This window comes from Alligator mississippiensis, chromosome 2 (assembly GCF_030867095.1).
Source record: "Alligator mississippiensis isolate rAllMis1 chromosome 2, rAllMis1, whole genome shotgun sequence".
NCBI classification, from domain to species: domain Eukaryota; kingdom Metazoa; phylum Chordata; order Crocodylia; family Alligatoridae; genus Alligator; species Alligator mississippiensis.
In genome coordinates this window covers 254424997-254450705 of record NC_081825.1, presented here as the reverse complement: position 1 = coordinate 254450705, position 25709 = coordinate 254424997, and the positions used below count along the sequence as shown (strand labels likewise).

The 25709-nt window shown below is 40.8% G+C and overlaps 1 protein-coding gene across 6 annotated transcripts in view; it reads right to left on the bottom strand.

Annotated features, from left to right (window-relative positions):
• AKAP6 (A-kinase anchoring protein 6) overlaps positions 1–25709 on the bottom strand; it is a 471560-nt gene that overhangs the window by 262698 nt on the left and 183153 nt on the right. For all 6 annotated transcript variants that reach the window (XM_059723036.1, XM_059723037.1, XM_059723034.1 and 3 more), the window contains one exon: positions 23521–25317. In XM_059723036.1, the coding sequence (XP_059579019.1) occupies positions 23521–25317 (1797 nt within the window). The remainder of the gene's footprint in view (positions 1–23520; positions 25318–25709) is intronic.

The window sequence follows — 25709 nt, the reverse complement described above, 5'->3', positions numbered from 1 at the left end:
ATCCCTGCCAGTATAAAGCAGTGTGGATGATTTAGCAAAATTGTTTCATACCTATGAAACTGTTACATATCAGCTAAATTCTAGCTGTGGCCTGAGATGCAGGCTAATCAGTTCCAAATAAGTTCTCCCTACTCAAGTGCTGAGATTCACTCCTCCAATGGACTGCAGTAGGACCTTCCTCTCTAGTCTAATAACTAGACTTATTTTCTAGTCTAAGGCAGAAGCAAAGGATGCTATTAACAAACAAAATTCAGTGATGAGTCCATGGATAAAAAGCAGCTTCCATGTACTTTTCTCACTGAAAATCATTAATGAACACCTTTAAGGTAATAGCACTATGTCCACATGCTATCATTTTCATATCTATGCTTACAGACAGACAGATGAAAGCAGCGGAAACATGTTACTCTGCAGAATATTACTCTGCACACTTTATTTGTGATCAGTATAGACACAGGTAACTTATATGAATACAGGTGACTGCAGAGTGACTATATAAAACAGGTAAATGTGAAGAGCAGGACAAGTGCGAAAGGAAAATGTGATCTTGTATTAAAGAAGGTGCTGCTGCCAGGTTAACCATCCTTAGGGCCTTGGTACATGTTCAATTTGTGCCATTCCAAATTTGTGGAATTTTGTAGCATGGAGCATGGAGGTCTTTACAGGATCACCAGGTTGTCAGGATGAAGTCTATCAATGTCATATAACTCCATTAGTGTTGTTTGGGGATTAGGTGTTACCAGTCACAATAGGCTTCCTCAGTTTAGATGGCCTGTGTGTATGCTGTCAGGATACCATCAGTGATACTGTGCCCCTAAAGACCTCATTGTTACAATAAAGAGACTGCAGACTTCAGTGACAAAAAACTTGGTCAGGTTTACTACCTACAAACAAACCTAGGCAGTAGACACTAACGTCCATGACCAGCTGGTCGTTGGTGATAGCTGGGTCATCTGAAAGCAAGGTACAGGCATAAACATACCCCCCTAAGCCCAATACAAATTATTAAGGGCTCTTGGCTTCTTTGTATATACCATTTAGAACAACTTCATATTTACAGTATACACATACTCAATAATAAACTGGTTTTCCTTAACTCATACTGCAGAGAGATTAGAAAAGCAGCTGCCTAAGAAGCTTTAGACTTGCTTCTCCTCAATGCTGAGCTCTAGACTTACCACTTAACTTTATATGAACCTATATCAGACTTTTAACATTTGTACCAGAGTACAATCACCTTGGAAGACCAAAGTTTAAACAAGGAGATGTGTTACAGCTGAAAAGTGATAGTGTGGTAGGACGATAGTAGAATGAGAGAAAAGGTAAGTTAAACGATTATTTGACATCATCCATTCCTACTTCTCACCCATTAGTGGCACACTTCCCACCAGTAAGGCAGACCTGTTTGCCAGGTCATTTTGATCTTTGTTTTAGACCTGTACATGTTTAATCAATTCACTTTCTAACCTGTTTGCCTTGGAGGCACCTTGAAAACTTATGAACTATTTTTCAGTACTTCCATACAAGCCATATATTGTACGCCTGCCTGGTTTTCCTTAACTCATACTACAGAGAGATTAGAAAAGCAGTTGCCTAAGAGACTTTAGACTTACTTCTCCTCAATGCTGAGCTCTAGACTTAGCACTTAATTTTATACGAACCTATATCAGACTTTTAACATTTGTACCAGAGTACAATCACCTTGGAAGACCATAGTTTAAACAAGAGGATGTGTTACAGCTGAAAAGTGATAGTGTGGTAGGACGATAATGGAATGGGAGAAAAGGTAAGTTAAACTATCCTTTAGGCTGCTCCTAAATGCCAGATAAACTTCCCTTCCTTATACACATTATTGGATTCTCCCCCAATTTCTAAAAATGGTTTTAAATATGTATAACATTTGAAAGCAAGATCCATAGATACTAGGGAAACAACCCAGAGGTCTAACAGACTCCTAGTTAAAGACATTCCTTAGTTTTGGGTCACCATTTTTATCATGTCTTCTCATTTCAGAAGAAAAGAATATTCTTATTTATTCCTAGCTGATCGCTTGCTCTCCTTAAATTCACTAATCTGCTTGTAATCTTGTGATCATTTTGTTATGTATTAATCATAATAGTTTGCACCTACAAATTACTTACCATTCAGGAAATTCCAAAGTATTTTAAAAAGGGTGAAAGGAGCTATTTTGCATTTCAAAGGCTTTTCTGGTATGGTTCTTCTAGCAAAGCCCCCTGGAGGAGAGAGAGCTTATACTAGAAAAAGGAATTATTTTGCTTGTATACCTAAATCACTCCCACCTGTGTCCACTAATGCAAAAATGATAGCATCAAAAGGATTCATTTATCAGTGCAAGTTGTACCAATATGAGGGATGCACACACAGCTATGTCACTTAGGAGTGTAATTTTTTTCACAATCCTAAGCACCACACCTACGACAGAAAAGTTCTGTAGCATTGAACTTGGTCATACCTGTCTGGCTTCCACTACTGATCTACTCATTTAGGGAGAATGGAAAGAGGCTCACAAAGGAAAAGAGCTGAATGGATTGACTCAACTGTGTGAGCAGCAGAAAACAGAAGGTCACCTGCAAGTTATAGGACAGAGACAATTGGTAGGTGGGGAACAAGGGGCAGGAATTAAGAGAGAGAAGTGGTAAGGAATAGGGAATATTAGTGAGCGGGGGTGGGGAAACAGGAGAAAAAGGAAGACGGTGGAGATTTGGAGGGGCAATGAAAGGACAAGATAGGTCTTGGTTTCTTTTTTTCAGCTTGACAAAATCTAAAAGACAACAAAGAATGAAAGGAAGTAACATGGGATTGGAAGAATCAGAGCCAGCAGCAGTGAGTGACACTGCATGAAAGAAATGTTAAACTTGTTCCGAGTTATTTCAGGATTTTTTATTTACTTACGTATTCCATAGTGGCCTTTTAGGACTGCCAGAATCACTGTCTGGTTGGAAGAGAGGACAGAAATGAAAAAAAAAAAAACCTTTTCAAAATAATCGGGATAGAGAATTTTTGTTAGCAATGTTTTATGTTCCTGGAAAAATATGTTTTCAGAAAAATGTGAGAAACAAAATCAGAACAATTACTAGCAGTACGAGCCTCAAAAACAGAAGAATTCAGATTGAGTTTGAATTAGTGTCCTAATGTTCATATCTGGATGATCTCAACCACCTAATTCTGCAAAAGCTGATCTCTTCTTCCTTTCTCTTATGCAGTATCTTTTCACTGTGAACATGTAACAGAGCCAAATATTCTGAGTGAAGATTTTTTTAAAGTCATATATTCATATAATGCTACATCACCCAACAGCTTACAGATCAGTTAACAGTAAATGAAAGCCTTATTTTTAGGTCACAGGTACTTTTGTCTTTCTTAGTTGGAACTGTAACAACCCAGTTTTACATACACTTTCCACCAGACATATGTGGCTACTCACAGTAATATGTTTTTGCAGGATAGAGTCAAAGGTTTCACACATATACCTAGTGGGGGGCAGATGGGGTGGGGGTAGGGGGGGAGGCAGTGATAAAGTTGCACCATGCTTTGATTCCTGGTCCATCCAAAGTTTAAAACCAACTGCTTGGCAGTGGCAACATCTCCATTTAGGCAGCAGTGGGGAATTCACTTGACCTCATGGACCATTACAATCTGCCTGATTCCTTCTAAACTTTTAATGCCCCTCTCTCCATTTAAATGGTCTTGATATTCAGTTAATCAAACTAACCTTTCTTCTGCATTTCTGCTGTCTATAGCTTCTACTTCATAGCCCTCCAGTCTGTTTTTAACTTTAGCTAAAAACATTAATTCAGGTGTGGAAATAACCTTCAGTGAAGCATCAGATGCACTGTCAAGATGCTCAAGGAGGCTAGCTTTTGTTTTATGAATCTAAAAAAGAGATGTCCATTTAATTCTAATGACTGCAGGACTAATATAACAACATATTTTGATGGGGGGGGGGGTTGCCTGGTTTGTCTTTCTGTAAACAATATATGATATAGCAAATTAATGTACATTCTAATACATTTATATCTGTTTTAGCTCCAATCTTAAACTGAATAATATTGCCCTAGGCCACTAGCTTACTACTAAAGCTTATAGTTTCTTCTTAAGTTATAAAAATATGCATAGTGTTATATGTAATGATGCGCTACAACACCTAAACCTCCTCCCCCCATTTTCAAAATCTTACATCTGCCCATGTACCTAGTTATTTATACTCCTAAATTCTTTTGGTTTAATAGGGATAATCTTACAGAACACTGAATATTTGTCATAAGTGCTTGAAAACAACCCCAAAAGCAAAGCCAGAGAACAATCTTCCATCCCCACACATTTTTTTTCAAATCAAAGATCCACTCAAATCTTGTAATGAAGCATTTTGAATAATACTACTTGCTTGATATAGTTTGCCTTATAATGCTGCCAATATAAATGTTCATGTTGAAGCATTTTATGCTAATACAAAGATACCTGGAAATATTTCATTTTCCCCTAAAACAATTATTTTAAAATCACTACAGTTGTCTTAATTTTCAGACTGTTGTACATTAGTTATAAGCCTGAGTAGTGTTAAAGTGATGCCAATTTTCCATATTATATATACTGCAGGTTTTATATTTCCATGCCCAGAAAACAGACCATGTGTGACTGCCATCATTCCTGGCCAGACATGCCCTGAGTGTTTGGGCTTTGCTCAGGAAACTTTGTGGCAGATGGGGGTGGAACACCCTCTGTGCAGCTGCTATTCCAGCTTGTAGTCAGCTGCTGCTCCTCCACACGCCCTGTGGAAGATTTTAGGGTTACTATGGATCCAAACTGCCCCTCCTCCCACCTGCCCCTACCAGGGAATGATAAAAACTGGGCATGTTTATATGTGCACCTGACTGTGCAGTAAGTCCCATTACTGCACAGTCCCAGCAGTGCATGGGTTGTTTCCAACCCTACCGTTTAGTAGCAACATAGGGATGAGCTATAGCAACATAGTGTTTCACGTAGACGGGATTGCTGGAAAGGAGCCACTTCCCTCTCTATAGTTCCCAGGGTATGTACAGATATTCCACCTGACTGCTACACTAGTTTCTCCTCCCCAGGATAGGCATAACTGAAAGTTTAAATCATGCATGGGGTTTTACACCTTCTCTACTCACTTGGGCAATTTTTATCTGTACTGGACTGAGAGCTAAAAGGATACACTAGGTTTGCAGCATGACCTACAGCACAGAAATAAACCCTATGTCAGTGGCCTAAAAACAGCTCCAAGGGATTTATGACTTTTAAATTACATATTTCATTTTCACTAACTTTGCCATTAGCTGCCAGGTATAGCTAGTATACCCTTGGGTAGGGATCAGCAAATTTTTCCAGCATTGTGCCCTGAATGGCCCAGTTCAGGTCGGAGGTGTGCAGGCATTAGGACCTGTCCACTGTTGCTGCTTTTTCCTGCGAATCAGCTACAGCTAAGCACAACAAAAGCCCCCTGCCACCAGAGCCTGTGCCACCCTACTGTGGAAGGGTATGAGAAGTACTCCCCCTGTCGCTAGAGCCCCAGGTGCCTGGCTGTGGTGCAATGCAGAGAGAGGCCCCCACTGCTAAATATCATGGAAAACAGATCTTCAAGCCAGATGCAAAAGTTTTGCAGGCCAGATACAGCTTTCAGAGTGTAGGTGATCGACTCCTCACCTAAGATTTTATTTTGGTTTGTTTCTTTTTCTTGGAGGTTACTGGGTTGAATTAAGAATTGAAATATAGTTCAATTCTTTACCTATTACATATATAAATGAAGGTGTGTTTGCAGTTAGATGCTACCTTTAAACTATTTTCAGTAGGTTGAGTTCAGTTTTCTAATAGGTTTCATAAAGATCTATAGAAGCACAGGGTTCATTTCACAAGCCTGACATTAAACTCATATATTTTATTTAATCTCTCATTGGAATAATTTTGACCGGTATGTTAGCTGGGATAAAATAAAATTACATACAACATGCATTATTGCCTGTGCTTTCGTTAAGGACAAGGTCTTTGTAACTAAAAAGTAGAAGTTTTGGTTTACAGTTTATTTCAGCAAGCACATTCCTATGTTAAGCTTATATTTCCATGCCTCTTGTTTTTAAACAGTAAAAGCAACATTTTTGTAAAGTATGTGCAGTAGCAAGTTGTGGCCTCAAGAGGGTGATACATCACCATGTGTAAGAGGATTTTGAAAAGCTGCAGAAAGAATGGGGGAAAATAACCTAAACTTTTTCAACTAAATTAGAATGGAACATGTTTGCTTCTGGGTAACTGGTGAATATATTGACCTTCTGCTACATCCTTGACATGAATTAAGATAAAATAAGCGCGTCCACAAGTCACAAAAGAAATTTACAACTCTTAATTCAGAATTTCCTCCTGAATAGAACTAATTGGTTAGTAAAGGTTAAGCTTGTCACCTCACACAGGAATTTAAATTCTGTGACCCATGAACTTGTTTGTCAGTTATGATTTCTATGTTTAAAACTAGAAACTGGCAGAACTGTGATTGACACCCCTATTTAAATAGCATTGCAGAAGGGAGAGCTCTAATCCCACACTCTCATATGTTGATTCCTTTATACTCCCATTATACATCCCTATAGCTTCATTTTTAGCCTTCTGCTTTCACATTCTCAGTTCTTGTTCACCTGGTGTCTCCAGAAAGCCCTTCTACTCCTCCTTTTTCCACTTTCATTTCAGGATTTTTGTTTAATAACTGAGCCATTTTTCCTACTAGGTAGTTTCATTTATCTACCAATTTCTGACTCAATTTCATCACCAATTCCCTCCTTAAATCCTGTTTCCTGCCTCACCCTCTATCTGCCCAGCATCTTGTCAGTTATCTCAAAATCAAAATAAATCCCTTCATTTTAGTCATGTCCATCACCAGTGCTACCCTCTCATCTGTCATATCTGCCTCTAGTCTTGCTTCTCTTAACTTCACAACCCGTTTCTTGTCACCCATCCTATTACCCAAGCCCCGCAAGTCATCTTTGATTCCTTCAATACCCTTTCTCCAGATATGTGTACACTCCAATACAAATATGACATTGCAACTCAGACCATTCAAACTTCCTAAAACCAGCTAGTTCAAATACTAACAAAAGGAGTGCAGGATCAGAAATGTGGAGCTCAGCAGCCTGGCCACTCAGTAACTACCCAGACAGGCAGGTTTAGCAACATTGTTATCATTAGCTGAAGGAGCTACTTAAAGCTAGTTTAGCTAAATGTACAAGTGCTGCAAACACTCCTCAGGATTGCACCATAGATAGATAAATATATCCACCCTTATGACATATTCCAAAAGTTTTAAGACATGCAAGTGTTTTTTTTTTGTGAATCAGACCCAATATACAGTATTGTATTTAAGCCAAGGGATAGTGGGTTCATGATTTTGCTTGATTTTCATGTTGAATTTTGTTAGTTACGGTATATTTATTCAATATTTTGGAGTTATATGCAAAAATTATGGAGTGCAACCCATTGGAAGCAAGGTTGACATGAATCCCTATGCATCAGAATGGATCCTTATGGTGCCACTTGTTGGAAAGCAACAAATAGGGCTTGAAGCGGGATGGCTTAGAACTGCTCAGCAAACTTGTACTTCAGTTGAAAACTAATTGCCATATGCTCTGAAATCTTAAAAGGTGGTGGTCACTCTGATGCTTAACGATGAAAACAATTTAAATATCAGTGTGATTAAATGTCTCCTTCCTCACCATAGCCCTCTGGAAAGGAGGGAAATCAATTATTATTATTATGGCACACAAAAGTAAATAAGAAAATAGAAGGCTGAATACATTTTGAAGATATGAATGAATCTCATAAAAGAGGCTTAATGTTTCCTCCCAAATTAATCACCCCCTTTGAATGCTTTCCAGTTTATAGACATTACTTGAAAAGCAGTGGACAGACTGAATGTTGTCAAAGTTTGTGGGAATGCATTATTTAAATATTTAAAACTCTTAACATTTAATATTTTGAAGGATCTGATTATTTTCAGTCTACTGTATCTTTCTAGAATATCCTGTAATAGCCAACAGTCAGATGAATAAACCAGAAGTGTTCAGTAGCCCAGGTATATTATGTAACAGGACCTTAAATAATTGGGAATGACATACTATAAAAATATATAGGAGTGAACTTTGCATCTCTCCCCATCACATTTAGCATTGAAAAACCACTTGAAAGCTGAAAGGCTTTCAACGTATCTGGAAAAGGTCATCCTGTTAACACTAAAATAGCAATTCTTTTTCAGTGTTGGACTAAAGATTTAGTTACATAAATGTAGTCACAAGGAAAAATCTTGGTCAGAAAAGTTCTCTTACAAGGTTTAAAAAAAGTTTGGGGAAAAAAGGAGGAAGCAGAACAGGAATTAATCAACTGCCCAATCCCCTTTCACAGAGAAATGATTCCAGAAGAAGATATTTTAATGAGTGTTTCAGTTCAGAACTCTGGAGTAAGTTGAAAACCCTTCTTTTCCCCTCATAGACCTTCATGCATTTATTATATGCTAAAGGAGATTCACAATCCCAAATCTGACTTTTAGTTTTCTATTGTACTTTAAAAACAGAATCACCATTTTAAAACTGTTAAACCAATTTTTATATTCATCCCAAGATGTCTTAGCAAGATTCCTTCTTCCATTAACCAACAAGCAGATGAGATGATCATAATTCCATAAATTGAGTTCTCTCTTCTGCATAATTAATTAAAATATTTTTGATAATTTCTTAGGGTGTTGTTACACGTTACATTTCCCATGTGTTAAGTCAAGGGTGGGCAATTTTTGGGGGCAGAGGGCCGCTTACTGAGTTTTGGCAAGCCATTGAGGGCCGCATGACAGGCAGCGCCGGGCAGATTAATATTAATTTTCTAAATTTTTTAGGGGCCCCGCAGGCTGGACAGAATGGCTTGGCAGGCCGCACCAGGCCCATGGACCACATTTTACCCGACCCTGTGTTAAGGGCTCTTAAGATGGGAGTATCTACACATTATGACAGGAAAAGATAAGATAAGTGGGCTCTGAGCATCTCAGAGATAGAGATAATCCTCTTCAGGTGAGGAGCAGTAACATTAAATTGCTCCACAAGGCCAATATACATTGGGAGCAGTCCTCCAGAATCCCTAGTCGCCACTCCATGTGAATGATCCATCTTCTACAGCATTACTACCCTGGAGTGACAGCTGGGGGAGTCCCAAAGAAGGTAAGTATTCCAGCCCCCTTCCTCTTCATGCTCAGAGGCATATCCCCTCTACAGTCTTCCCCCTCCACTCCCATTCCAGACTCACCCCCCATCTCCCCTGGAGCTAAACCCCCTTTCCCTCTAGGGTTCTTCCCCAGTTCCTGGCTCCTGTTTACCTGCAGTTGTTGGTGCTATCCTGTGAGTGAGAAAAACTCCTGTCCCACCCCAAGGGCTGTGCAAGGGCTTGGCTCATTCTGGCAAGTGGCAAGGCTGGTGGTGGGTGTTCAGGTTCTCCCATCCTCCCTCCTCCAAGCCTGACAGGAAACACCTGGGGAGGAGAGCCCCAGGAGAGCAGAAGTGGTGGGCAGGTTCCCCCTCTCTCCTGCCCTCCAGGCAGAGCCCAGGCCCCCTGCAGGCTCTACAGGAGGACAGGAGTTTCTCAGCTTTAGGATGGTACCCCCAAGTGAACAGGGAGCTAGCAAAGAGTCTCATGGAGAGATGGGGATAGGAGTGGTGACTGAACCTTGGAGACCAGTGGGGAGACAGAGGGATGAGCCACAAAGTCTCTCAGGGAGAGCTGCCAGAGAACTTGCAAGCAAGGGGAGCTTGGCAGATCATAGCCACACCCTTGCTCACCAGCCCTCAAAGTCAGAGAGGACATTAAACCTTAACGTGCAACTGTTTAGACAGCATTCTAACTTTAGGCTGCCTAGTTTTAGTACATCCTAATCTTAACAAGTAATAACACCCTTAAAAACAAGAACCAAAAAACTTCTGGGCCTGTCTGTTGGTTGTACTGTTGGTGCCTAGCTTGAAAAAGCTTTCTACCCAGACTGTTTGAACAAACTGTAATTCTCTTTTTTTTTTTTTTTTTTTTAACATTATACAGAAAGACTTACTCTAAGAACATAAAAACATAAGCAGTGCCATCCTGGGTCAGACCAACGATCCATTTAGCCCATTATGCTGTTTCCAAAAGTGGCAGAACGTATGCTATAGAGAGAGAGCATTAAACTGGATATCTCTAGAGTGATCTATCCCCTATTCAGTATATTTCCTTACATCCACCATTTGGTTTAGAAATACCAAAGGAAACATTTCCAACCATTCTGTTTAATAACCATAATCATCCACAAATTTATCCAATCCTTTTTTGAACATGGCTATGCTATCTGCCTCTACCACCTCCTATGCCAATGAATTTCATAAGCTTAGTCCTTTTTTTACACAATGCATTTCTCACTGGTTTTTAAAATTGTCACCTACTGATCTCTTTGGGTGCCCCCTAGATTAATACAGGCAACCTCTGCTTAGTGCTCTTAATTGGTTCCTGAAAAACTGAGCTTTAAGTGAAACTAAGCATTAAGCAAAACCAACTTTCACTTTTACTTTTCACTTTCTAAAGCCATCAAAATCACCAGAATCAGGGCTGCCAGGATTAGTGTCAGTTTCAGTGACTGTTGTATGATGCCCGTGAGCGTTACAACAAAACTTGCTGAGCGCCAAGTGGAATCGGGTATCAATTTAAAATGAGCACTATAGCAAAATAGCCATAAGTGAAACCATATTAAATGGGGGTTGCCTGTATTCTGAAACAATTCCTTATTCACTTGGGCCACACTCTTCTTGATTTTATAGACTTCTATCATATCCCTCCTCAGCTTCCTCCTTCCAAAACTGAAGAGTCCATGCCACTTTAATCTCTCCTGGTGTAGTAACTGCTCCATGCCCTTGATCATTTTGGTTGCCCTTCTCTGTACCTTTTCTAATTCTACTACCTCCCTTTTGAGATGTGGGGATCAGAACTACACACAGTATAGAAGATGTGGGCACACCATGAATTTGTATAGTGGCATGATGATGTCTCCCTTTTTAATGATGCCCAACATTTTTTAGTTTTATCTGCACATTGAGCCTATCTTTTTAGAGAACTATCAGCAATGATTCTAAGGTCTCTTTCCTGAATCATAACAGCTGGTTCAGAACCCAGCATTGTGTATGTACATTTGGGGTTATTTTTCACTGAGTACATTACCTTGAGCTTGCTGACATTGAAAGTCATCTGCCATTTTTTGCCCACTCATTTAGCTTGGTGAGATCTTTCTGCAGTTCATCTCTATCAGCTTGGAACCTGACTACCCCAAATAATTCCATGGTGCACCACCATTTACAGATCATTGATGAAAATGTTAAACAAAAAGGGTCCAGCAAAGATCTCTATGAGACTCCACTTTTGACCTTCCTCCATCCTAAAAAGTGACCATTTAGCTCTACCTTTTGCTTCCTTTCTTTTAACCAGCTATCAGTCAACAAAAAAAAAAAAAACCTTCCCGCCAGTCAGATGGCAATGCAATTTTTTAAAAGCCTTTGCTGAGGGACTTTGTTGCATGCTTTTTGAAAGTCCAAATATATGATATTAACTGGATCCCCCTTGTTCATATGTTTGTTAACACCTTCAAAGAACTCTAGCAGATTTGTGAGGCAGGATTTCCCTTTACAAGTTATGTTGGCTCTTCCCCAGAAGATCATACTTGTGTCCATGCGACTGAAGAGTCTATTCTTTATTATAGAGTCTACCAACTTTCCAGGGATCAAAGTGAGATTCACTGGTCTGTAGTTCTCAGGGTCACCTCTGGAGTCCTTTTTGAGGATGGATGTTATGTTGGCAACTCATAAGTCTTCTGCTGTTTATAATGATAGGTTCCATACTATTTCCAGCAGTTTTCTAATTTTACCTTTGAGCTCCTTCAGAACTCTTGGATGAATGCCATCTGGTCCTAGTGACTTAGTATTTAATTTATTAATTTGTTCTAAAATTCCCTTTGTTATCATTTCAAGGTGGTCCAACTCTTCAGACCCATCTACTAGAAAATAATGATCTGGCATTGGAATTTGCCCAGTATCTTCTGCAGAAAACACTGATTCAAATAATTCATTTAGCTTCTCTGCCATAGCCTTATCATCCTTGAGTTAACCTTTTACACCCACCATCATCTAATGGTGCTTCTTACTTCTGATACATTTTTTAAAGTAATTTTTTTATTGTTAATTTTAGTAACTTTTGATAGATTCTCCTTAAATTATTTTCTGATCTACCTTATTTTGCTTTCATACTTGACTTGTCAGAATTTGTGAGCTTTCCTATTTGCCTCTTTTAGGCACAACTTCCCCTTCTGAAGGATGCCTTTTTGCCTAAAATGGCCTCCTTAGCTCTGCTATTAAACCATGTGAGGGTTTTATTGGTCCACTTGGTACCCTTTCTGATTTGTGGTATACACATTTCTCTAATATGGTATTTTTAAACAGCTTCAAACAGTCTGCAGGATTTATATATTTTTTATTCCTCCTTTAAACTTTTTTATAACTAACTTCCTAATTTTTGTAAAATTTTCCTTCCTAAAGCAAGAAAAATTGCCATGGTAGACATTTTTGGCTTACTGTCTCTGGCTAGAATGCTGAATGTGATTATGCTACCATTGGTATTACAGAGTGGCTCATCAGCAGATACCTGTTGAACCTACTCTATGAGTAGATATAATTTGTATGATGGATGTGATCCTGTCCTCTCCCAAAAAAAGCATAACTTTTTCAAAGAGGGTTTAGCTGTAAAATTACAAAATTAAAAATTTGGAAAGTAACAAAGTTACCCCTCTGAAAATTACAGTCAAGTGCAACTAAAATCAAGAAATGAGGTTTGGGAGAAAGGAAAGGCATAGTTCTGGAGAAGGGTTAAAAAAAACCCATAATGGGTGCATCCACACACGAAGGCACATATGTTTGCAGCAGCTCAAATAGGAGTAGCACAAATTTGTGCCAGGGATTTTTGCCTCGGCACACACACCTGTGTGCCAGCACCACTTTGTTTCAAGTGCCAGCACACTTTGGTGTGGGGCAAGTTGTGCCACTTGGGGCAAAGTGACCCTGCCCAGCTCCTCTAAAGCCAGGGGGAGCTAGAGGCTGGGGCCAGAACACATGCTGGCCCCAGCAATATCAAAATCCTCCCTGTGCTGGCCCCAGCAATATAAAAACTTGCCCTGGTGAGCAGCTCAGGGCTACTTGCCCTCAGGAGCTTCTGAGGCCCAGCCAGTTGGTATCTGGGGACACTACCCCTTGTGGCAGCTGCACTGCTGAACCAGCCCTAACCTAGAGTTCCCTGCACCCTGTACGCACTGCAGCAGTCTGGCAGTGGAGGCTGCTGCCTGGATATGACCTGCTGCCACCTGTGACCACATGTGGCCCCAAGGCTGCACACTTGTCAGACCCAGATGAGGACTGCATGGCTGCAGCAGGGGCATTTGCACCTCTGAGCCAGCTGCCAATGGGCCATAGCTGCACAGATGGCCTTTGTATGGTACTGCTTCCATGTGTTCCCACCCTGCCATCTAGGCAACTATCACCTGGAAGGTGTTCTCAGGGTGGTGGCCTGCTTTGAACTGTCAAAGCATGTCCTCTTGGCCCCAAATGGCCAGGAGGTCAGCCACCTCATTTGCTCTCCAGCTGGGCCCTGGGTGCCAGCCCTAAGGAGGCTCCTCTGCCTGGGTCCTGCCACTTGCCCCACTAGCAGGAATCCTGGTGTTCCCTATTTAAAAACTGCAAATTCACTAATGAAAAAATCCCAAATTCACTCTTTAAAATAGTCCAGAATCCATATTCTTGCACAATTAAAACAAAAGACCACTACACACACACACACACGGAAAAAGTGCTCAGTTGGGCAATGTTTTATCGGTATATTTACAATTTTAAAACAATTTAGAAGCCTACCACTGTCTGTATCATCATCATAAAATTCATTCTAAATATCTATATGCTTTGATGTTTGCTTTTGGCTTTCTTATCATAGAAAAATTAGAGCTCCCCCTGTCCTCTTCACTAACTAGGATGTGGGGACAGCTGCCCCTGCATCCACACCTCCTGCCAGCAGGTCTCATCCTGTCTGGAAGCTGGGAATGCTGGGTGTGTGATGGGGTGATGTGGGGTTTAGAGTAAGGAGATGGGAAGGGTGTAGGGAGATGTGAAGTGTTGAGGTGGTGTGGTGAGTGGGGGTGGGTGTTGGGGGGGGTTTGGCAGGGGGCCATCACACTCCCACCCCCCCACCCTCTGCGGTGCACAGCCCCTGGTGCTGGGAACAGCAGCTGACCGAGCCATGGTGGCTGCAGTGCTGCTTTACCTGCAGTCTGTTCAGGGAGAATGGGCCCAGCCCGATGCAACTTGGCCTGGCATGGCATCCTAGCACACCTTTGGACAGGACCAGGAGGCGCAGCTGCTGTCCAAAGGCACATACAAGCTGGGCAGGCCAGGCTGGGTCGGGACAGGTCCATTCTCCATGAGGGTGAGGCAGCCCGCTTGTAGGCACACCACCACAGCCACGTATCTTCATCAGACCCTTGTGGAGAACAGACCTGGCCTGATGCTACTCAGGCCACCCAGCAAATGTGCATTTGGACAGGAGCCAAATGTCCTAAAGCCTTGCCTCTCAGTCCTGTCTAAAGGCAGGCTAGCATGCCGTGCTAGGCCAGGATATATAAGCCCGGGCCTGTTCTACCCCCACAGACTGTGGGCAAGGCAACATTGCAGCCATTATGGCATAGCTGGCTGCTAGCACCAGGTGTGTGCAATGTGGGGGGATGTGTGGTTTGTGGAGGGGCTTAAGCAGGGTCCACGACATGGCTGCCCCTGCCCCCACACCCACCCCCTGCAGCACTGGTGGCAGGACCCAGGTGGGCCATGGCCCAGCTGCAGACGCAGCCCTTGGTGACACGGCACTGCATGACGTAGGCTCTGTGCTGAACAGATCTGGCCTGGCTCAGCCCAGCCCAGCCCAGCCCACTAGCGCATGGGTTTGGACAGGACTGGGAAAGCTGTGTGCTAGGGGGCTGGGCTGGGCTGGGCTGGGCCAGGCCAGGCCAGGCCAGGTTCATTCAGCACAGAGCCCACGTCACCTCAGGCTTTGCCTGCGGCCAGGCCATGGCCCAGCTGGCTGCTGCCGCCACAAACCCCACATCCCCCTATAACCCCACCACTCCCTACACCCCCTGCCACTCCTCATCCCCCCACCCCCACATTCCTAACTTACTTGGGACAGTGCCTGGGTCCCAGTCATGCCACAGCCTTGCTCCACACTCTTCTGCTTACCCAAGCACACTAAGGGAGTGTGCCGCACATGTTGGGGCAGCAGAAGCACCATAGAGATTCTCTGGTCAGAAACCAGAGGGTCTCTCAGGAGGACTGGCTACCCGGTTGCCTTGGGGCACAGTCCTGGATCTTGCCCTGCCCCACTTTTTTTCCTGTGGGTTTTTTGTTTTTGATACCTGGATTTCCAGGTATCAAATTTTGAGCCTGCACTGCAAATATGCAGTGTAGGGAACATTTTTTGTTCACAGCATGGCTCTTGTGGCATCCCAAACTGCTTTGAGATGCCTCAAAATGCACTTACAGCCTTGTCTGAATGTGTCCAATAGGTCCCAAAAAAAATGATGGAAGGGGCAAACCTACAGGGTATTCTGCAAGTACAAACAAGATTTACATACCAATATAAGGAGTATAGGGAGCAAATGGGGCGATCTGGAAATCATAGCATGTCAAAAAATAGTAAATTAATATTACAGAAATTTGGTGGGATAACTCCCACAATATAGATGGGTACAGCTTGATCTAGAAAGATAGGTGCAATAAAAATAAAGGGGGGATCACATTATATATAGAGTGATACATATGATGTTCAGCTCAGAACGAGATCTAGAGTTTATCTAGAAGAAGGGGGAAAACAGCATTTCTGATATTATAGTGAGAGTTTTCTATAAATCAGCAAGAGGATGAAGCATTCCTTTAAGCAGGTAAACCAGCATATCTAGAAAGTATAGTACAGTAATCATGGGGGATTTTAGCATTTGTGATATTGTTCTTCATTTGAAGGTTTTCAAAAAGAGGCTGGATTGGCCTCCTGTGATGGTACAGGAACAGTGAATTTGGCATACATGCTGGAGGTTGAATTGGAAGACCCCCTAGATTACCCCATCTTCTTGCTCTCTCTACATTCCTCTCCTATGATATCCCCCAGTTGCATAAGCCAATTCGTTTTTTATCATCTGTCATCTGCTGTCATGCCTCACAGGCCCTCTCTCTCCATTCAGTTTGTCACTGCCCTCAACACCATCAGTCTAATCACCTCTTATCCTCTTTCCCAGCCTCTTCCCCAGATGCCCAAAAGCATCTCTAGGCAAGTTTCTGTATCTTCATGGAATCTCAAATTTGTTATCTGCTTCTTGATCTAACAACTGTCCTCGATGTATTCTGTGCTGTCTCAACCCATTTTCCACCTACCAGCAATCTAGATTCTGCCTCCAGTCCCTTTCCTTATTTGATCAACTCCCTAATACATCTTCCAGATAACTAATTCTCTATGCTCTGCTCCTCAACAGATTCCCATTCAGATTCTGCTCTCACCCTTCATGTCCACTCAAACTTTCCAATTATTCCTGATCTCCAGTACACACATACTCACCCAGCACATCTATTAATCCACACACTGCCACCTAACAGATCAATATTCTCTTTTAGCACCCTCTCAGCAACTGATGTGCAGTACAGTATCCTCCCACCACACATATCAATCACCACTATCAAGAATTACATTGTATTCCCCAATCCCTAATACCTCTTCACCTACAAAATTGATCTTGTAGTTCTTTTCCCATAGTTTCTTCTGAGCAAAATCGATCCCATTTCCACTTGCACTGAAGGAGTCTTTACTGTCAGCCCTGCAGATAGATCTAAAGCTAATCTGAGCCCTGGGGGAGCATGGAGTTGTGAGGCAGTTTTATCCAGTGGGATAAGCTTCTCTGATTAGGCCCTGAAGTGCTTACTTTCCCCCCATCCAGGATTCCAGAGGTGTTCATTACCTCCCGTCAGGGGAGCAGTTTCAGCTGTATTCTCTCTTTAATGTGTCAACATAGCAGACAGCTAACACAAGGATTGCTGAGCAGATGCAGCAGACAAACCACACAGGTTGTTTAGGGGAGGCTCATAAGTAGGAACCTATCAAATTCATGATTTCATGATTTTCACAGAAACTGCATCCTGCAGCATGATAGAGAGGGGAAGAGCGAGATTTTCACAGTAGAGTGTGGCAGGCTCCGATGTCACACTGGGACCGTGAAGTCCAGAAGGAGCTGCCACAAATTATGTTGGTCCCTATTCATGAGATGTTCTACTCGGTGGAGAACTGGGAACTACAACCATCTTACTTCCAAGGGAAACTGATCCACGAGAGGAATCGTAGAGGACACTGAGCTAAAATGTTTTCAGTTGTCTCACCCAAAAATGCTATCTTCAGCAGATGGACCTGTTTGCAAATCTGTCCCACAGGAAATATTCGCAACACCCACAGGCCTGCCAAACAGACATCATCTTCCTTAAATAAAGAGACTTGCAAGCATATGCCACTCTTCTTTTTGCAGCAGTGCCAAAGAAGAAAAAGATGACTATTAACTATTCCATGGTAAACCTCATCATGAATGACAGTATATGAATACCTAGTCCATTCCAGTTATTGAGGACTAACAAGGGTAGTTAAAATAAAAGCTTCTTTTGATAAGGAAAGAGTTAGATATTTTTTCATTTGAAAATCATCCCTAATGAAAAATGTCTAATTTTTCGCTTTATACACACAGCCAAGGGGGGGGAAAAATCAATTTGTTTCTATTTTTCCAAATCTTCCAAGACAACAAATGATTTTGAAATATTCCAAAATTGAAATAGTATTGAGCTGAAAGTATAGTTTTGCCTCTAAAAATGATAGTTCTAAATGGAAGTTTCTTACTCAGAAGGACTGTAGATTTTTACTTAAGAAGTGACAAAAAGGTTTTTAAAAATCTTTTTATTCTTCTCCTTTTAGCATGGCAAAGATCAGAAAGATAAGGTTGAGAAAGCTGGATTCTAAAAGTTCAATATTTTCAATAAGTTTAATGTGTCAATAAACATATTTAACACAGTGGTCATTCTCATGGATAATAAATGGAGGTGTCGATGCCATTTTTTAAAAAGGATATGGATAAATGTTTTTTTTAGCCACTTTAAAAGGAGAGGGGGAACTGCTGCTATTTTGCTATTTTGATTAAACCCTGATGTTAGCATGATCGTGTAGTGATACAAGGTAGCTGCATTGCCCTAACTTTGAGCCTGAAGGAAAGCAGAGTTGTTGCAATGGTTTTGCTATGCTTGTATCCTATGCTACAGAATCATGCAGACATAGTATTTGCATCATGGCAGTGTATATGGGTATCCTATCACATCACTACAAGTATTAAATCTATCTGTACCCAAAGTCAGTTTTTGGAGTCGAGCTAAGTTATAACAATAAAAGAAATATACAGCACTTTTGCATACAGCAAATTTAGTTATTTCTGAAGATATTTGGAAACAATGAATCATAGAATTCAGAGGCTTGGTGCTACAAGCAAAGGGCCTTGCCACAAAATGTAGGTACAGTTTAACACCGAGAATGTAAGTAGCAATGCACTGTGGGTAAAAAAGAACACCACTACTTTGGCTGCAAGATATGGGCAAAGCAAATAAAGAATGAATGTGGGGCAACAGATGAGGCTGAGAGGTGTCCCTACATAATTCAAGTTTTTAATAATGGTTAGTGCTAATGATAAACTAAAAAACCAAACAAACCCACAGCTTTATAAATTGACAATGTAGCCAAACTTGAATTGAGCAGAAGGCTATGTGTAGGTGGAAAAAAATATTTAAAATATAACAGTATGAGGGCAAATTTCCCTCAGAAACTTGGACCTACAGAGAAAATGTTTCGCAAACTCCCACACTATTGGAATGGCTGACTAATTCAGCATAATCTGGGCCCAGGAGGAGGCTTCAAAATAATTAGCTTAGGATAGAGTCAACAAATTGCTTATTATGAAAGCATTGCCAGGTTTATATTGATTCAAAATCTCTCCTATCATGAAGTATCCTTGAAATTGTAGTTGTTACACTTTAATTCAGCTAAAATATTGTTTCCATTCTCTCAGGTTTACTGTTCTTTCAAAAACAAGGGTATTTCAATTTTATTTTACAACTTCCATAAATTAAAATTAGGCTAGGAATCTGCAACACTGAAACTGTGATAATAATGTGCTTAAATAGTCTTTAGCTGTGCTTAATGGAGCTTTACATTTGGACTTGACTTCTCCAGAGCAAAAATGTCACTAACAATGACATTCCTGATTTATGACTGAAATTCTCTAATTTGTTCATTTATACTCTGCAGAGCCACCAGAATTTTTTGGCTCCTTCTAATAAATCGTAGGTTTGTTGTAAATGCAGATTAATGATCATTAAAAATGGTACACTTTTGATTCTCTGTTCAGATTAGTAGCCAGAGAAGGGAGAAAGCATTAGAAGAAAGAACTTTACTGTGACATAGGTACTGATGCTTCAAATAGGTTTTATGATGATTCATAACTTCACACAATGAAGGAGTCTTTTATTCCCTGCATCATTAATGCTAATGTAAATATAGCATACAAAAACTGTTTGCACTAGTTTACATGAGATCAGAATCTACCTTGGTACAACAGTAATTCCCAAGGGGTGTGCCACAGGTTCCCCTTGCATGAGGAGGTAGATGCTCTCCGTCCCTGTCTGGCACCCTGTGCCTGTCCCAGCTACTCCAGCAGTGCCTGCAGATGTTCTCCTGTGGGCTGCTGCCACTGCTTCTGCCTTTCCCCACTCTTTCCCACTCCCAAGCAGCCCTTGTACTGACCTCCACACAATGGTCCCAGCAGCACACACTGGCATGAGTGGGCAAGAGACTGCATTGCACTCTGCAGCCCTATTCATCTCATGGCTGGCAGGAGAGACTGCAGGGGTGGCTGACAGTGTATGAAATCCAGCAGGAGCAGCCTGAGCAATGGGAGCTGGCCTTGCCCCTTGAGGTCGCAGGGGGCAGGAGGGGGCTGTCAGTGAAAAAAGCAGAGCACAGCAGGGAAAGGTCTTGCCCCTGCCACCCTTAGCCAACCCCTGAATTGGTTAGATCAATGATTCTCAACTTTTTTAGCCTCAAGGGCCCCCTCCATATCTATTCTGAACTTCGATCCAGCTCAGTGATTTTTAACTGGGTGCTGTGACATTCAGAAATGTTATGGAGGGAAGCCAAAAAAGCTGAGAACTATGGTTAGAGAGACTAACTTTGCTAAAAGAAAGACATATTTGGTGTTATTTTTTTAACAGGACTTCTCAGCATAGGTATGATTTCTTTTGCCAGGAAAATGGAATATGTTATATGTTTTGAAAAAATATATAGACATCATCAATTTTAATTTTTAAAAAAGTGTGTCACAGTATCAAAGGTTTGAGAAACACTGGGGTAGAGGGACTGAAGCAAATCTTAAAAATACTTTAAAATACTTAATGTAGGCTTTTTTTTTGAGGGGAGGGGTAAGAGAGAGGGCAGAATTGCTAGTTGAGGAAGGGAGAAACTTTGGCAAACCTTTATATTGGTTTTTAAATGCTGTGGTAGGTTTCTGAAATATTTTAACACTTCTCTTAAATTCATTTATATTCAGAATCTTAAAACATTTTTTTCCAAGTTTATATGGTCTTGCATGAAGCAAAAGTGTGATTCTTTGTTGTTCTTTTCCTCTGACTGGCTAGGTTTATCCAGGTACACCACCTTCCCTTCATTATGCTTTTTTGGATCTGGACTTTTTTCTTTCTAAATTGTAATTACTGCTCTGGCTCTTTCACAATTGAGGTTTTTCAAGGATACTTCCAGAAGACATTCTCCAAGCAATATGTAAAGATACTCTTTCCTGAGTGCCATGTTATTAAGTGATACTGAAGATTACATATTGCATAGTTTAGTATCAGCTCAAAAACACCCCAGAATGGTGAAGGATAGGATATTATACTAGAACCTTGGACAAAAATCACCATGTTTAAACATGGCAATATCTATATTGCTTATATATATATTGCTTATTGCTCCAATGTTCACCTCTTCCTTTAGTAAGGAAGAAAAAACCCATCCTTTTGCAGCTAAGCCATCTTAAACTCTATTTCATTCTTAATTAAGATGTGATGCTTCTGAGAAGGTAGTGCCAGCAAACAAGAGGAAATGCTAGCTCTTTCAACGTGTTTAGAGAAGGCCTGCAGAACTGGTTTGGGGACTGTACAAACTTGTCTATGTTTCACCTTTATATGTAGCCTCTGTGGCAGGAATGTCCAACTTCACAGCAGCTGGGGACTACATGCCACATGGGCTGGAACCCTGAAGACCATACTAATGCATACATGGGCTCTGGGGATACACCCCCTGCCGCACTATGCATGCAGGAAGCCTACCCTGGGCAGCACTCCCATCTCACCTCCCTGGTTGTAGACTCTCCTGCTTCACTGTGCTATGAGCACCCACTGTGCTGCAGGTTGTACCTCCTGAAGCAAGATCAGGAAACAAAAGAGAACCCAATTGTAGCAGGAGTCAGAGTGAATAGAGGAGCAGTGGCCAGGTAGTAGCCTGGAGGCTTCACATGAACTTGTTAAGGGTCACATGTAGCCCTCAGGCCACCAGTTGGGCAGCCCTGTTCTATGCTATGCACAGCAGATACAACACTGGAAGGCAGATAAAACAACACAGTACACTGAATAAAAGGAAAGATGTTGCTACATGCAATATGACAAGAATAAGGAAAAAAAATACGATATTTGTACCACTGCAACACTTAAAAATTGCCAAAATGTAAGAAGTGCCATTTCATTCAAGCATCACCAGCATACATGTATGCATACACAATTACTTACAATCAAGTTTTTGGTTTGCTATATCTACTTTATTTTTCATTACATGCAAATGTCATGTAATTTATCTGCATTTTAGAGGTATTCAAGTCCCACTGACAGAAAGTTTCTTTGCTAAGCATAAAATCACTGACTCAGGTAAATTAGTTGTTATGAACCTACAGTGCTTGAGGGGTTTGTGGAATATCATGCACATTTTCTTGAATTTGTTTTACTGACAGGACATGTGTAGTCTCTGCATATAGACAGTGTTAAACTGTGTTTAGCCTTATCATCCTTATATTTATATGAATTGCAATATTGGATCTACATTTATGTCTTAAATTGTACTAGGGCCAGGATCACATAATGAGTCGCAAACCTGGAAAAGGATTTAAAGCCTAAATGGCTGAAGATTGGTAATCAACAGTATCTGATGTGGAGACGCTAATTTAAATATTAAAAAGAACTGGTAAGAGTGTTACTTGGCTATTCAGGTATTGGGGGTGGAGACATGACATTTCTTATAGTGGGGAAATTAAAAGAGAGACAATTTAGTTAGGATATTGGATTAGTAATCTTCATGTGTGATGCAAATATTTTCCCTGTTTTAATTGCATTTTTGGGGTGGGCAGGAAGTCTTACACATAGTCTGAGCTCCTCCACAATCTAATGAAGATGTATGTAAATTGCCAGATAAGAAACCATACTTAAGCTTTGTCTTAAGAACAAGTCTTGGTCTTTAGGTTTGTTTTTTCTCTGCAAGCATAGGGAAACACTGGAGTCCCTCAGCTATTGGTGGAGTAGAAATGGCATTCTTGGATTTAAGATTCAGGGTAAGAACAGGTTACTGTTCTGATATTTCCTTTTGTTTGTTTGTTCTTACATCTCAATATATGGTTACTGATTTCTTATGTTGGTCTTGTTTTCATAATAAATCTTAGTGTTTTCTTTATTATCTACCTAAGTGTGATTTCAAAGTTTTTGACTTTACAGGCAGGCTTCTTCTCCAGAAGGGGGAACCAATCTTTTCTAGTGCATGATCAGGCAAAGGTGTAATTCTTCTAACTGGCAAAATTGCCTTTGCCAAGGACTGGTAAGACCTAAGTGAGAGATGCAAGGCTGAAGTATCACAAGCCAAAGAGTTGGCCCCTGGAACATCTCAACTGGTTCTCAGTGGTCAAGCAGCAGATGGCAGAAGGAGGCTTGGGGGAAAAGGGCACCCCTGAAGCAGTGGAAACACCCTGGAAGTGTGTCTCAAAGGTTCCCCTGGCTGCACATGGGACTAGGGCATGTTAGATTAGTGTCTATAGTATTGGGGACAACTGGAATGACACATATAATAACTACTTATTGCAATTATCACAGTTGTTCTTCAGTTCACAACCATTCTTACACATAAAAACAAAGGTAATTTCAAAAAATGAGGGATTTTCATAATTAAAGAAAACAAAAATGTAGCAAAACCAAAAACACTTCATTTTTATACTATTATATCCTTGTGAAGAAGTATATAACACCAGCTCTGTCTTACCTCAATTTTTTCCCATATCATTTCATAATTGTCTTGGTGTTGTATATCTTGCATCAATTGGTGAATTAAAGCAGATTTATTTGAGGCAGAGATCTCACTGTTCTCAGCTGGCTGAATCACTGCAGAAATCCTTTCTGATTTGTCTAGTGCATATTTTTTAATACAAGATGCAGGCATACAAAGCTCTTCATCTGAAAGAATGTCACTGAGAGGCCCAGATTCAATGCTGTCACCCAATGAGGATACTATATCACTTGAAGAGCTTGGGGAAATCCTACCCAGTCTTTTGTGCTTTTTAATGTGGTATGTTGGATACATCTCAGAATCAGAGTTCATTTCTGACAGCTCCCAGTCATCAATATTTTGAATGGTTTCTTTTCTGGGTTTCTGTGGCAGCAGTTTTGTCAAATTTTCTAACTTCAAAGCCAACACTTCTGTCTGTCTGAGGTGTGAAGGAAGCGCTAAATATTCATCTGAACCATACCAGACCTCAGCTGCTTTATTATTTGTATTAATGTAAGTGGGTGATGATGAGTAACATTCCTTACTCTTACTTCTTGGAAGAACAGGTGACGAGTTGATAACAGGTTCTGAGTCAGCTGAAGATGTACCCTCTTGGCTGTGTGTTGGTGAACTTGATTGTTCAATTTTACTTTGATACTGGACATTCAGATCCCTTTGATTACAAGGATCTGATGATGTGGAAGTAGAATCAGTTTCTGTTCCCTCCAGGGAGTAGGATTTACAGAGAGGAATTCCATTTCTTAGAACTGAGTGTCCCCTTTTTTCCACCGGCATTGTTGAAGCTGAGTTAGAAATGCTACCAGTTGCCCTTCTTGGAGTCACCTTCTCAAAAGTGTCATGTGACTTTTTGTGCTTTGGTTTTTCTTTCCTTGTGTAGTAATCAGACTTGCCTAAACTTAAAAGACTTTCCTTAAAGTGATTTTTTATTGTATAGTCAAGGTTTCTATCACCTATTTTATATAAGCAATCATATGACTGACTGACAGCAGATGGGCTATTAGGGTAAGAGGATTGTAAAGCCAAGCAGAGCTTGGATCTGTCTGGAGGATCTAATAAGGAGGGTGTGCTTCTACTCATTTCAGTCTTTGCAATCTGAGAAATGTGATTTTTTAAATCACCGACCTCCATGTCATCTTTAAATACATCTTCTTTTAGAAACAGACCACGTTTAGGCAATGTAGGCTGTGTGGGAGAATCCTCATTATAATTAAAACAGTCTCTTATGGATCTCTTTGGAGTTGAGTTTTCACAGTGAAGATGTTTGATTTTTGCATCAAGATGGTGTGATAGATTGCATTCCTGTTCCTCTAAACTAGGAACTAGTTTGTTGTCAGTTGATATGACACCATCCTCAGTACCAGGCCCTTGACAGAGAAATGAGTCTTCAGTAGGTAGCAGTGAAAGTTCAGGTGATTCTGCACTGTCCTTGCTTTCTCTCTTATCGTCAGTTGGAAGAGGTAAATGGGTTTCTTTTACATTAATGGCTTCATCACACTTTGAACCTATAGAATCAGTTGCTACTGCAAGTAATCCCACACTTCTGATAAACTCTGGAAATTCTTTTTCCATTTCACTGTAGTTCCAAGATTCAAATGGTTTTGCTTTTCCTTGACTGGAGGTCATGTCATCCAGGGCTCCAAGTAAATCCTCACTAGGGCTGTAGTCAGACAATTCAAATGCAGTAATACCACAATCCAGGGACAAATAATTTTGAGAGCATTTGATAGTTAACTGTCCCGAGTCATCCACTTCGGTTAACGAATCAAGGCGGTCCTGAAATAGACAAGAGAAATGGCTGCTTTAAAAGTAATCTCAGTTAAGCTACATATTTATGCTCTGCAAGAATTCTCATATCCAGTATATGAAAGTAAACAAAACACATGAAAGAGGAACATGGTTGCTGATTATAATATCTATGAAAACAGTAGCTACTGAAATGCCTCATAGTTTGTACAGTACAATGTGGGTGAGTAATCTGTTCTAAAATATTTGGAGGAAAAAACCCATAGGAAACTGACCAGGTGTCATTTGTGATACTGAAGAGATTCCACTACGACTACATATATAACATGGAAATCTTTACCATATCTTTCAATGAAAAAAACAATTGGAAGGAGTAGAGGGACCCATAAATGTCCAGAGTGGATCTCTTAGAATTTTCTGTC